The sequence below is a fragment of the Coturnix japonica genome, chromosome 2, assembly GCF_054131305.1.
Source record: "Coturnix japonica strain WE chromosome 2, WE-NBRP24, whole genome shotgun sequence".
In the NCBI taxonomy this organism is placed as follows: domain Eukaryota; kingdom Metazoa; phylum Chordata; class Aves; order Galliformes; family Phasianidae; genus Coturnix; species Coturnix japonica.
Window position 1 is genome coordinate 92,685,439 of NC_140664.1, and position 14,040 is coordinate 92,699,478.

Genomic DNA, 14,040 nt, shown 5'->3' on the forward strand with positions numbered 1-14,040 from the left:
CACAGAAAATCTCATTTTCATTAGTACTTAAAACATTATAGGCCTGGTTCTATAAATGTCCAATGGAAGATCTGTTCTACTCTTCAAGGAAGTGTTACAGTGAAGTAAAATTAGGACATCAGTAGTTTATTCAAGATATAAACCACAACACCAGGAACAAACAATGCTTAGATAAATTAGAATAACAGCAATGAGCAAGAAGGGAATATGATTTACTTTGAACTCAAATAAAAACACCTTAAGAATGAAAGTATTTCATTTAAAGTCTCACAGTCTGTCCCCAAGAAGAATGTGGTGCAGCATAATGACAGATTCCCAAGCAATTTGGCCTATACCAGAGAATGAGTGTCAACAAATACTGGCAAAGAAATGTTCTTTAGGATCCCTTTTGCCTCACAACAGCTACTGATAGGTAGAGAGAACTTGAGAATCACTTACCACAGTTGTGCTGCTTTCACAGGATTGTTTGCTTAAAAAGAAAAAACACAACAAAAACCACCATGAGACATTTTACAGTTATCATCATTGGGATGTTACACCACAGCTTAAATGAATCCTTCTTTTTCCTGACACACCATATTTTCAGAAAGTGCACGGAAAATCTGCTAATCGAAATATCTGAGAATCCAAGACAGCGCTTAATGCAGAAAGTAGATTACAGACTTAATCAGACACTGTAAAAGTATAACCAGAGGGACTGAGCTAGGACAGAATCCAATGCTTGTGGGCTACTACTAGGAAAAGATGTGTGACAGAAGAATCTAAAATGAGTTTTTGCATGAAGTAAACATTCTGTCAGGATCTCAGAATGGAGATCATCTGGGTATGGCAGGAATTTTGCTCAGCTGCTATGCACAGAGAACTAAAACAATCATAAACCACACTCTTTCACCCCAACTCACAGACACAAGTCACTGTATGGAAGCACTGAATGCAAGGCCTGACAGATCACACAGTTACAGAATGTTAATCTCAACTTTCACTTAAGAAACCTCCCATACTTATGTGATAAGTATTATTTGATACATTAAAGTAAATATCTCATAAATTTAGTGTATGTCCGTAAGAGGGAGATTAAGAAGGGAAGCGGGGGCTTACAGCCTCTAGAGGGCATGCCTACTCGCTGTCCTTTTCCCCTCTGTGTAAATGAGAGGGTAGAAAAAAAAGAGCCGCTGTAATACCACAAAGACTTCTAATGGAACTGAGGTTCATATTCCAGGAATGCATAGGAATCCAAAGGCATCCTAAGGGAACATCAGCTCATTTTGTACCACACAGCAACTACTGCATGAACAGTTCAGTGACCATAGGTACACTTGCCTTTAAACGTCGAATGCCTTCGAGAAGGATATCGCTTGCTGGGCCGTCTTTCAAACGTACTAGTTCTGCGTAATCGTGTCCCATGTGTTGCTTGATACTCTGTCCGTCCACTTAAAATACAAAAATAAAGTTAACTGCTGTCATTTGCTGAATGCTGTACCTCCTCCTTTGTAAAACTAATATCTTGTTGTTACTTCACTAAATACCTGAATCTGAAGCGTGATCCCAGCCTTATGAAGTCAGATCTACTAGATTTACTGTTTGCTGGGGCTCGCAGTCTGAAGAAAGCATGATGCTCCACTGCACATTTCCACAAATGTTTGCACGTTTTGGCACTGTCTAACCGGAAAACAAATGTGTGCTCTTGCTCTCTGCCCTAAATGCAGAAACAAAAGCTTTGGAAGTTGGCATGCATGATATTAGTTACTGTCTGTGGCAAAAAATACAGCCCAATCCAACACTGTGCTGAGCTTCTCGTGTTCTTATCAGTTGAAACACACTCTGCACGTGTTTGGATCAGGCCAAAGAAAGGGCAGAAAGTTACCTGTTCATCATCTTCTACAACCACTAGTGTCAGTTTGCTCTTTTTAAAGTCCATTTTTGTGATTTTAGGCCTAAACACATAGGAAGCAAACAGAAAATTAATGGAAAAACTGTATTTTGTATTCAGGACAATTCTCCAAACTAGATGAGGGATTTACAATCCCCAAATACCTCAGAAATTATACTTTTACTATGATTCCCTGGAAATGTAGCAATATTTCAATAAATATTTCCCATTTGCCAGTGGTACTTCCAACCAAGCCAATTAACTTTTGGAATCTATTACAAACTGGTAGATGTAATCTGCATTAAAAAACACTGTAAAACAGAAAGATTTCAGCATTTAAAGAGAAATATATATATATATGTATGCATATATATAAAAGAAAAGCAGATTACCAAAAGAATAAGCCTATTTTATTTGCTCCTTCAAAGATCAATATGCCTGTTGGTGTCAGTCCAAGAGCATATTCACAACCATCTCTTCCCTACAAGCAAACACAGAATCAATAATCAGTATGCAATTAGTAGAATAAATCTTATACATGCTGTATCAAAATCCATTGGTTTTAATCTATACAATAAGGTTTGCATTTTTTATCGTTACAGAGGAGAAGGATATGCATCTGTGGTGGATGGAAATCAAAGGGTTCTGCAGCTGAGGGCTGCAGAGCACCCTTTGTGGGAGGAGGCCATATGCTGTCTCAGGCAGCTTTGATACCTGAGGAGCTCAAACATGACACATAAGGAACTCTTAAACACTCACACTTGTTTAAGAGCAAGCAATAGCTGCCAGGAGAAGTAGACACAGTGGGAAAAAAAAATCATGGACACTGGATAAGTCATGTGGAAAGGGACTTGACATGAGATACACTCTTTGGAAGAGCCTGACCACACAGGAGGAGAAACTTCTGACAGATCACGACCTGTGGACATCTCACACCATGACAGGGACAACTCCAAGGGACAGTGGCCACACAAGCGCAGGGATAACCTTGAAGTACCATGGCCCATGGATACTCCACAATGGATGAGAAACAGTCCTGGTGGACTGCAGCTCACAGAGAACCCATCCCAGGACAGAGTCACACACAGTCACAGAATAGTAGAGGTTGGAAGAGATGCCTGGAGATCATCTAGTCCAACCCCCTCCAAGGGATGGCCTTGAGGGAAAGTAAGCCTGTAGGGAACCCACACAGCAGAAAATGAGCAGTAACAAGCACACATCAGTTGAGGAGAATGAGGAAGAAGCAGGAAGCAGCATAAGGAAACTGTTATGCAGATGACCCCAACTACAGGTTGTGACCTGCTTTGGGAGGGACTAAGCATAACCTGCAGGGAAAACAAAGGGAGTAGACACTAGGAAGAGGGGAGAAGATATGCTAGACTGAAGGATATGCTATAGCCTAGGGAATAGGGGAGAAAGGTGATCGTGTTTCTGTCAATGTTTGTTTCACTGTCTTCTTTTTTTCTCCTCAGTAACTAAAGTGATAATTAAAAGTTTGTGTTAATTGGCAGTACATTAAGTTACATTCCCAGAGTTTACTATGTTTTGCCTGAAACCGCATCTCCCTTTAATTTTTGGACCCCATCTTAATGAAACACAGTACAACATGTACCTTACCTTAACTACATGCATATCTACACCGTACATTTCTAGCCATTTGGCTTTGTTCAAGTAACACAGTTCAGCCTGTGCTGGGCTCTTTCCCCTAAGAACATAAAAATTATTTTAGATTATGGTACAAAATTTTTTGCCTGTTTTAGAAATTAATTTATTTACCCTACCCCCTTGTCTTTGAACACTCAATAACACTACAGGAATTTCAAGGTTAGCTTATGCTTTTACCCTGATCCCTCTAAGTGAAAATAAATCAGAGTGATAAATACTTAAAAAGGTTTACAATTGCCAATAAGCACGAGAATTCAGCTAAGGATTACCAAGATGTAACATATTCATTAAAAGAAAGAAAAAGCTCTCGCTACTGCCCTGAACACAAAACTTCGAGAGTGCGTGCATGAAAGAGAATTGTTACTGACAGTACCCCATTAAAAAAAGAAAGAGAATCAGACTGCACAGACTGTTACAGAACGATGAAAAGACAAACAAGAAAACCTAACTCCACCAACCTCCTCTAAGCTGTCTAGCATGCAGTTTCAGTTCTCAAGCACAGTTGCTGCTTTATGTTTGCTAAGGGGGTTACTTATTGACATAGTTGACTTTGGAAGAAAACAACCTATTCCTAGATGCCACTCCCACACAGGTATCCTACCTGCACTCTTTCCATTTCTGGAAGATGTCGAATTCCATTGCTTCAGTTTGGTTTGGTGCAAACCGGAATTCAGACACAAGTTCTGGCGTGTGCTCCGGGTGTTCACACTCTCCCAGTTCAGCTGAAATCAATCAGATGGGAAGTTAAAAACAAAGATCACGGTAAGCTGTACAAGGATATACTTCTGCTGACGTTGTAAATTAAAAACAAGCAAACAAAAAAACATCTCAAAAATCAAAACACATTCTAACATTTTAGAGCTGCAGACACTTCTCTAGATTTTGAAGTACTGAAAGGAAATTAAGTTTCTCTTAAAATCAAAATATCAGTACACTACTATTTCAGAGGAGGTTACTTTGAAGTCTTTTCTCACTGTAATGAGATCATATGTTTAATTCCAAGACATTCTATAGCTTGCTTTGTTAGATTACTGTAGGAGTCCAAGCAGTAAGATAATATCTGGTCTTGAGAAATCAGCAATAAATGTTTTGTCTTTTGCTTTAAATCATCATGACGGTGTAACATTCAGATTAAGCCATTTTTAAGGAAAGAAATGATGAAGCATCAACATAACTGAAGTATCACTTCCTGTTAACTTATTTAGGAACTGCTACAATTTTTTTTCTAGGAGCTAACACCTGTAAACTCTACTGAGCTCAGCAGGAGATGCAAGTGTTGAGGTAAGTTTTGCTCCTAGAACATGAAGGTACGTAAAGAGGCTGTAACGTCACTGCTTCAGGTCTGAGACACTAACAACAGTGGCAAATTCATTTTTCAGCATGGAATCACTGAATCACAACATGGCCTGGGTTGGAAGGGACCTCAAGGATCATGAGGCTCCAACTCCTCTACCACAGGCAGGGCCACCAACCTCTATGTTTAATGCTAGCCCAGGCTGGCATTGAACACCTCTAGGGATGGGGAATCCAGAACCTCTCTGGGCAGCCTGTTCCAGCACCTCACCACTCTCACAGTAAAGAACTTCCCCCTGTAATCCAACTTCAGTCTTCCCTCCTACAACTTGAAACCATTTCCCCTTGTCCTGCTATTATCTATCCTTTAACAGAGTTGACTCCCCTCCTGTTAGAGGCTCCCTTTAAGTACTGAGAGGCTGCAGTGAGGTCAACCCCATGGCCTTTGCCTCTCTAGGCAAACCCAGCTCCCTCAGCCTGTAAATCCCATGTCACCTGGCACACGTTGTGATTACAAACCAGTGCTTTGTAAATCAGTGTCTCTTTACTGTTACTACTACAAGGAAAAAGACAGAGGAAAATGACTGTTAACTACTGTCCTACACAATTAAGAGGGGAACTACAGTAAATACATCGGTAAGGAGGACTTCAGGGAAAACAACAACAACAAAAAAAACTAGCTAGCAAAAGCCTGTCTGGCTCTGGAGGTCCTGGTGGATGATAAATTCAATGAGTGAACAGTATGCTGACATGGTAAAGAAAGTCAACAAAATCCTGGGTTGCATCAGCAAAAGCATCACCAGCAAAGATAAGGAAGTGATTATTGAGGCTTACTCAGCATTTATCAGGCCACACCTAGAATACTGTGCTCTATTTTTGTCCCCACTATACAAAAAAGATACACATAGGCTGGAGAAGATCCAAAGAACAATAACTAAGATAATCAAAGAACCAGAAAGGCTTCCATATGAGCAAAGGCTGGGGGAACTGGGTTTGCTCAATCTGGAAAATAAGGCAGCTCATGGAAGACCTTATCACTATGTTCCAGTATTTAAAGAATAGTTAGAAGACAGAGACTCCCTTTTTATAAGAAGCAAGATGGAAAAGGCAAGGGGTAACAGGTACAAGTAGTATGCCACAGGAAATTCCAATTGGGTGCAAGAGTGACTTTTTTTTATTGTGAGAACAGTCAATTTTTGGAACAGCCTCCCCACAGATGGGGTACATTCTCCAGCACCTGCAACTTTTAAGGTTCAGCTCAGCAAAGTGCTAGACAATCTTGTCCAACCCTGCTTGTACCAAGATGATCTCAAGGGATAGACCAGATGATCTCAGAGGCCCCTTCCAACTTACGCTTTTTGAAGACTCAAAGAGTTGTATTGGCTCCCTGCAGTGGGGAAAGGCAGAAGAAGAAGGGGGAAGCATGGGGTCAGTATGAGGATGCTCTCAATGTCTTTCCTGTAGGAATTAATTTCCTTGAATGCCTGGCTCAACAGCACAATTATTTTTCAAAATACAGGCAGAGCAGAGAGAGCTACTTTGTGACAGCTTTAGCAAGTCCCCTCCTCTGGGGGAGTTATGGAAGGCAGTTATATTGCGTGCTTATATTCATTATCCCTGTTCTTAAATAAATAACTGCACAGACGAAGGGCCACTTTTAAAGGAAGTTTTCCAGCAGTCTTTGAAAAGCACAAGAAGCTGTATGTCTGTAAATACATCGCTGATTCTTTAGCACAGAAAGAAAAAGAAGTCTGCAGTGCTTCATGAAGAGATTTTATGCCGGTCTTTCAATTTTAAATTGAAAACTGGAGGTAGATGTGGTTAAGTACAAAAACCATTCATGACTAATGAGGTAGCTAGAAACTTATTTTACCAATGATGATTCAAGTTTCTTTGATTATAATTGCTATGTGGATAAGCATTAAGTGAAGCATGTGAGTATGAATATGCTTTACAAATTATGCCATACTGCAAATTGACATTGTCTTCTGGAGAATTCCTTCACAGGACAGGCAACCAAACAATTTATGTTTGAAAGACAGCTCATATGAAACACCAGCCTATGAAGCTGTTGTTTGAAACAAAGACAGAGCTAACCTCTATGAGGAAAACATAATGAAGTTCAAAGCTGTCCTATAATGAGAAAAAGCCTTTCTTTCAGAGAGTTTAGAGCTCCTATTTCTAAATAGCTTTTTAGCTTTTTCCCCAATTTAAGGAAAGCCACACTAAGGAGATTAGATTTTTCATGGTAAGGGCAACCTATGAGGACAGAATAATCACTTCACATTTCTTTAAGCTATTTGGCTTAATTAAAAGTTTCCAATATCGATAAAAATGTAATAAATGTAACACAGAAGTGCTAATTATAGCATATGCCAGCAGAGATAACAAATTTGTTGCAATAGCTAGAATATTTTTGGAGAAATGTATTGCAATGACATTGAAATAGTGGAAAACAAAGAGCAGAAAAGGATAAAAACATCAACAAAATATGGGTATGATCCCTCAGACAGTTTCAAGAAGTTTCAATGCCTAATTGGAAACACTATAAATACCTATATTCTACAAATGGATGATTAATGGCTCTTTATTACATTCACATAGCAATCACAGGTGTTAAATTACTATCCAAAATGTTGAGGCATCAAGCTATTTATTCTTTGCTTGGTTCTCCTTGCTTAGACCAGGGGTGAGGTTACTGTTGTTGTTACTGTGAAAATGGAAGCAGTGAATCAAATATGGGCTGTCAGATTTTCTCCATCTTAAAAACACACATGGAGTTTGCCCACAGTAGTGGGCATGTGCAACTAACAATCAGAGCTGTCCCAGACAGGTGAAAATGGAAACTAAGGCATAATCCACTGCTGTAAGATTTACACCTGTTGCTGTCTGGAAATGAACTCCCACTTTTAACTGTCAAGTCTGTCTAGAACCAGTGAGTTATCTTCATTGCTGTTTGAAACCAAGAGGCTCTGCCTCAGAACTCCATATATCATTGCCAGCCACCAGCAGAACAAGAATGGTATTTTTTACTTCAATTCATTTTACTGCTTATAAGCCTAGAATGATCCAGATCACAACACTTTTCATTTTGAAAAAAATGAATTCTGAGCTTCATTACACAAGTCTCCACTCTATCTGCATAACAAATAACCAGAAATGGAGAGAGTATTTGTAAAAATGTGTTTCACTATTGCAGGAAAAGAGTCTTGTAGCCCTTGCTTCTGTCACAGAAGTAATTTCAGTTCTTACCCTTCCATAATACTCTCTCTTCCTCAGTGTATGCCATTCCCTCCCTTATGCTATAACGATCTCCTGTTCCACATACTGCAGAGGACTTCTCTTAAGTACTGGTCAAGCAATAGGAAGCTCGTGTTCAAGTCTACACCCACACAGATCAGCATACCTGAAGTGTATGCTGACAGGCCAGCTTCTCTTCAGGCTGAACAGGTAACAACACTGTGCACACACACCACACCTTCTCCATCACTAGAAAACAATTTGGGTTTCTAACTCCCTGCTCACCAAGTTTCCATGAAACCTTTGCTCATGCTATTGAGGCTGCTTCCCCAGGATATGCCAACCTGGGCTAATAGGGCTCAAAGGTTATGAACTGAAGGCATGCACAAAAGGGATCTCCCTTAAATTCTTCTCCTCAAGTAAAGGAATGACATCAAAACACTGTCAATGAAAACTCATTAGTAACAAAGACTGAAACGAAAACCAGTAGGTGTGTGTTTTAAAATATGTTAAGACAAATCACTTAGAAAAGACCACATACCTTGAAGACACAGAGCTGCTAGTTCAACAGCCGTTTCATAAGGGCATTTCAGTCTTAAAGACAAAAGAAACAGAAAAAATAACAAGCTATAAAAATAGTGTATTTTTATTCTCAGTGACTTCTTGCTACTAAATGGTATTCTGAGAGACGAACTGAATGTGTTAACTTCCACTAGATCACTTAAACCACAAACTATTAGTGATATAAATAATCTAAGACAAATTTTACTTGCATAGGATTATTCTCTCATTTAGTACATTCTCGGTAGGATGAAACACATTATATGATCAATCATCAAACAAGTTAGAACTAACAAAAGGCAACCATGTTGTTTTCATTATTTTTAATTAGAAACAATATAGATCAGATATGAATTAATTGGCCAGGGTGACTGTAAGCATACAAAATTTTTTTTTAAGACTTCTCTTGCACAAGGACTGTTGCACTTCATCTTTTCTTCCTCGTTACTTGTCAGACTGAAAAATATGGCAAGCTAAAGACACAGAAGTCGGGACAGGCTTTGTCCTCTTTATATATTTCTGTTAGCTGGTCAATCCCTAGAAGGTTTTCACCCATTTTATTTTTCAGTTATACAGTCATAATGCACATGTCACATGCTTCCGTATTCTAAAGGAATAAATGCATATAAAGCTCCACACCTTGTTTACAACCTGTGCAAGAATACCATGAAGAATGAGAACGATCAAACAGCTAAAGAAAAAATTCAAATCACCAAGAGATAAATATTTTAAATAACAGCTGCAAGAGCAGTGAGGTACTTACTTCCCTGAAAGAATGTCTTGTCGGAGCTGTAATACAAACAGGTACCTGACAAATAAAAACACAGAAAGTCAAAAGTAAAATCATAGTGCAGCCCTTCCAGCACCAAAGTCAGGAAGAACATCCCAAATAGTTATGACACTTCAATTTACTTTCTCTTACACGAAAAGGGTCTTTGGGGTCACTTAGACATACCTTACCACTTTCAAAGTTCCCCCAACTTTTCCCATTATCAGGAAGGAGGGAGCATTCTTCACCTACTACTTGCACCCAGTACACTGTTCTAGGCAACTCTGTTTAGGTAGCAATGAAACACTCTGTCCCACTCTGAGCACACAACAGAGCTAAAAGTTATTGACAACAACACTCTCCTGAACTAGGTCCTGCCCAATTCAGGCAAACACTAAACTGTGGGAAGCAAACAAAGGTGAGACTTTCAGAGCTATCTCCTCAGTAAGAGACACAGTGCAAAAGGAAAAGTTCAGACTGCATTTTCACTTTAAATATTATAAAAGTTCTCAACAAGAGAAACTTGAATTCCACAGTGCCCACACGTTTATTTATTAGATGTCCAAGTAGGTATTTACAGCCTGCAAACAGCAGTATTTTAAGCTCCTGTTAATCTTCAGCTCTAGGCGTGCTTCATGTTTCACAGCCACTCAAAGCTGAGGTATGAGGCATGCTGAAGTGCTCCAGGCCATGCAAGAACTCTGTACAGAACAGGATGGCACAAGCAGGCTCTGCACCGATCTGGAAACTGATGGGTGGAGCTTGCCATGATGAGTTAATCAAGAGAAGAGAGCATGAAGCGCTGCTGACAGTCAACCAAGCAGATGCAAACCTATCTTCACAAAAGATGCTAGAAAGACAATGTGCTTTGCATCACAGGAGGCGTGCTGTGAACGCAATGAAAAAGGCATAGTTGGAATCAGGAAGAAGGACAGAACTGAAAAGTAAGGTTAAAAATACTTCTTGATGTACAGTGAAGCGAGATTTATCCACATTAGTTCCATGTCACGTCTCTAATTCACATTCTTGGCTAATATCTGACTTGCCAATCAAATCTGGAGATGTGCACGCATAGATTAAAGACAGACAAGTATGTTTCTTGTTCTTATTGTTTTTCCCTGATGATTCGCAGTCCTATCAACTCATTTAATTTTGCAATAAACATCTGGGCAGTAGTTCTCTCAGTGCCAACATGCCTGTACAGCACTGCAGCTCTGCACTCCTGGAGATGGCTTACTTTTGCTTCTTCTCTGCATGCAAATGAACAAGCATTTGCATCTCAACTGTTGATATTCCAAATCAGCAAAATACCTTAAAAATTCTCCACAAAGCACATGTTCCTCTGTTGGTTTTTTACCTCAAATTAATCAAGATCCCATAAAAGTGACAGCAGATGTCTTTCAAAATGCACTGGGCTTCAGTTATCAAATCAGAAAAGGACACAGAGTGGGTGAAGGGTTTCAACACTTCCCCATTGCTGTACTAATTATGAGAATATGATGTTTACAGCTTCACTAGGAACTGGAGCCTACTGAAAAACCGGTCTGCACAAGGAACCTCCAACAACTCCTCTCCCTTCTCAACCATTACATTTCATGGCTTACTGGTAATGATCATTTTTATTCCTCCTCTTACTCTGGCTTGGAATAACTCTGAGTATAGAGTTGTTAATCTTTACTTTTTTACTCCACAATGTACATGGAAAACATGATCCAAACAACATAAATATTCTTAAAAATAAAAAAAAAACAGCAGCACCCAAAAATACTTTTTCCCAATATAGATGAACAGTAAAATCAATTTTCAACTCATTTTCATTTTTCTTCTACAGTTTCGCTGTGGCTTTCTGTCAAATTTATAATTTAAAAAAAAAATAATCATGGCGCTGAAAATTTAGCTAATTCAAGTGGTGATCTAATTAAAACAGTCTTCAGAAATGCTACAACTTTCAGCAATAATTAGATTACGGAGCAGCAGAGGTTGATACCTTCAGAGGAAATGTCTTACTTGATCACAGCAGTGATCACATAGCTCAGAAACCCACATCTCACAGTGACTACGATCATATGCTTCAGAGGATTATGAAAGAAATCTTGTGGTAGACAGTAATGGGATAATTTGACCACAGGGGAAATTTAATACTTGTCAGATGTACCCTGATATATGAAGACATATCAATTTTCAGAAAATACATATTATTCCTACTAATTTAACTGCATTTTCTCATTAGAGAGGCCCAAAAGTCATCTTGGTTTTTGAACAAAGATCTTATACTCAATTATGTAACTGGCAGGGAGTACTATAAGTTAATTATGTATCGTATATGAATACGCCCTTATATTGGGTTAGCACTGCTGCACTAAATTGATAATGGATATTAAGGCCTCCATTGCAGTCTCATAATAAGGTGGTGATGATTAGCTCTTTGATCTTCTTGTCTGAGACTGTGGAAAAAAACCACGGTCAACAGAGCAGACAGAAAAGTAGACAATAAACATGGGCCTGTAGACCTGAGTTTCACGTAAACATCACAGGCATGTGAACTAAAACAATCACCAATCGTCAAACATCTTAGTATGAATGGGATGATGGTGATTTTTGCCAAGAAAATTAGAAGCTATAGAAAGTGCCCCCATTGTGAGAAAAGAAAAAAAAAGAAGAAGAAAAGATTATAAAGGAACATTAAGGTAGATGATTACCATACAATGAAGACATAAAGAAATCAGCTACAAAACCCTCTCCTCCAGCTGTGCCTTTCCCAATTTTCAGAGCATCCTCTAGGACATCCCAGGATACTATAAGCCAAACAAAGGATAGCACTCATGACCTAGAAAGCAGCCCATCAGATTGAAACAAAAGATATCCAGGTATTTTAATAAGTCTTTGCACAAGGTAGACTTTATGTACCTTCTGCACCACAGAGAACTTGTAGGAAAGTGGAAAAGATCCAGCCAACCAAAGTAATCTATTTCATTTTTCTTTAATATCATCAGACTTGCTACTACATCTTCTACAGGCTAAGATACTTGAAGGGGTCCTCAGATGTATTTTGGCAGCAAGTAAAAAAAAAGAAGACATCTCCCTGATAGCAGAAAAACAGCTAGGCAATCAGACAAAATGATCACACTTGGTAAGAAAGCTCAAATCTCTGTCTTAAAGGACTCCCATGTATTTTAGATATCTAATTTACCCTTCTGCCAGTCACTCATTGAACCACGCATGGAACCTACCTTGTAAACTCCTCATGAAGGTTGTTCGGTTCTGATGAATAGTATTTAATTCGAAAATGCAACGTGTACGGAGGTCCAACTGCATATGCAGAAATTTTAAATGGAGAAAAAAAGAACAACAATTGACACTACTGAGTTTTTGCTTATGCTGAAGAACCACCACCACCACCCCACAACCGAAGAAACCCAAAATGAAGGATGCTTTTAAATTTTTCAAAGAAAACAAAGTATTTCATGTGATTAAATTTTAAAAGGCATACAATCATTATTACAAAAATTTAGATGTCTGCCACACCTTAAGATACCTTAATCATTACTGAATCAAAATACACTACATTTGGGAAACACGTTCTTGCTCAGAGGTAAATTTCAGGTATACTTCCTGCTGCTGAGGGGTGAGGGAAGTAAAAGGGAATGAGAGGGAGAGAGAGCAATGCTTCTTGCTACAAGGTACAAACAAATCCAGTAAATCAGCTTATATTAAATGGATACAATTGAATGAGAAAAAGTAAAAGAAATGAGGTGAATAGTGCTGAAGGTGACTCTGAAACACAGGGAAACCTAAGAAACACAGAAAGCTAAGAAATTACATGAAGATGTATGCATCGTCATTTTCTAGTGCCAGAAGGCAGACACTAGGTCTGATTTTCTGTGTAAATGCAAGTAATAAAATGTTACTCTACTAATATAAGACTGGCCAATGCATTCTTATCTGCCTAAGCCTCATCTTGTAGGGCAACAATCTGCAAGTATCTTAAATGCTATTAACATGACTATTTTTCACCTTTTTTACAGTTTTCTGTAGCATTACATCAACATGGCATATATGTGCCAATTAATGATTTATTTTTGTGAAAGGCCTGGTGTCAAAACTCTAATTATTAAAGCTTTGATTTTGCCTCCAAGGATCACTCCAAGAAGACATAGGTTATAGTATGCTGGGCTAATGACTGGGCACCACTGGTAGATCTGCATCAGTAAGATAATGACTCTTACCTGCCCACTGTCAAAAAAGAGCACTAAGCAACATCTGTCCTGAAAGGGGAACTCTTCCCAAGGCACCTTCTGAATGAAAGATAATGTTTCCTGTCCTGAGACAGATGTTTACAACACTCATCAAGTTGCTTTACTCTTCACGGGTTCCTCGGACCAAGGTTTAGATAATCTGCCTTTAATACAGGGACTTACAAGATTAAGTATGGACAAAACTGCACCTTAACTGCGTAGAGGTGTTACAGAATTGTAGATTCTCCATATTTAAAGAAAGATCAGGAAAAATGCAAAGAAGTTACAGAAAGTGCACCTGGAAATCACTTTGCCACTTAAGGGAAAGCTGATTGTAGTGCTATGAATGGGCAAGAAAAGGGCAACCAAAAAAAATTATCCATAGCAAGTATCTTTACAATATATTC

The 14,040-nt window shown here is 38.8% G+C and overlaps 1 protein-coding gene across 10 annotated transcripts in view; it reads right to left on the reverse strand.

Moving 5' to 3' along the window:
- The window catches only part of EPB41L4B (erythrocyte membrane protein band 4.1 like 4B), a 162,422-nt gene that overhangs the window by 84,906 nt on the left and 63,476 nt on the right, over positions 1–14,040 (reverse strand). For all 10 annotated transcript variants that reach the window (XR_014942886.1, XR_014942885.1, XR_014942884.1 and 7 more), the window contains exons 4-13: positions 12,629–12,707; positions 9,393–9,437; positions 8,610–8,662; positions 4,137–4,257; positions 3,488–3,575; positions 2,263–2,351; positions 1,865–1,934; positions 1,527–1,696; positions 1,321–1,430; positions 439–469 (exon numbers count right to left, since the gene is read on the reverse strand). Coding sequence is in view for 6 of the 10 variants with exons in the window: in XM_015854293.3 (XP_015709779.1) it covers positions 439–469; positions 1,321–1,430; positions 1,527–1,696; positions 1,865–1,934; positions 2,263–2,351; positions 3,488–3,575; positions 4,137–4,257; positions 8,610–8,662; positions 9,393–9,437; positions 12,629–12,707 (856 nt within the window). In the remaining 4 variants the exon portion in view is untranslated. The remainder of the gene's footprint in view (positions 1–438; positions 470–1,320; positions 1,431–1,526; positions 1,697–1,864; positions 1,935–2,262; positions 2,352–3,487; positions 3,576–4,136; positions 4,258–8,609; positions 8,663–9,392; positions 9,438–12,628; positions 12,708–14,040) is intronic.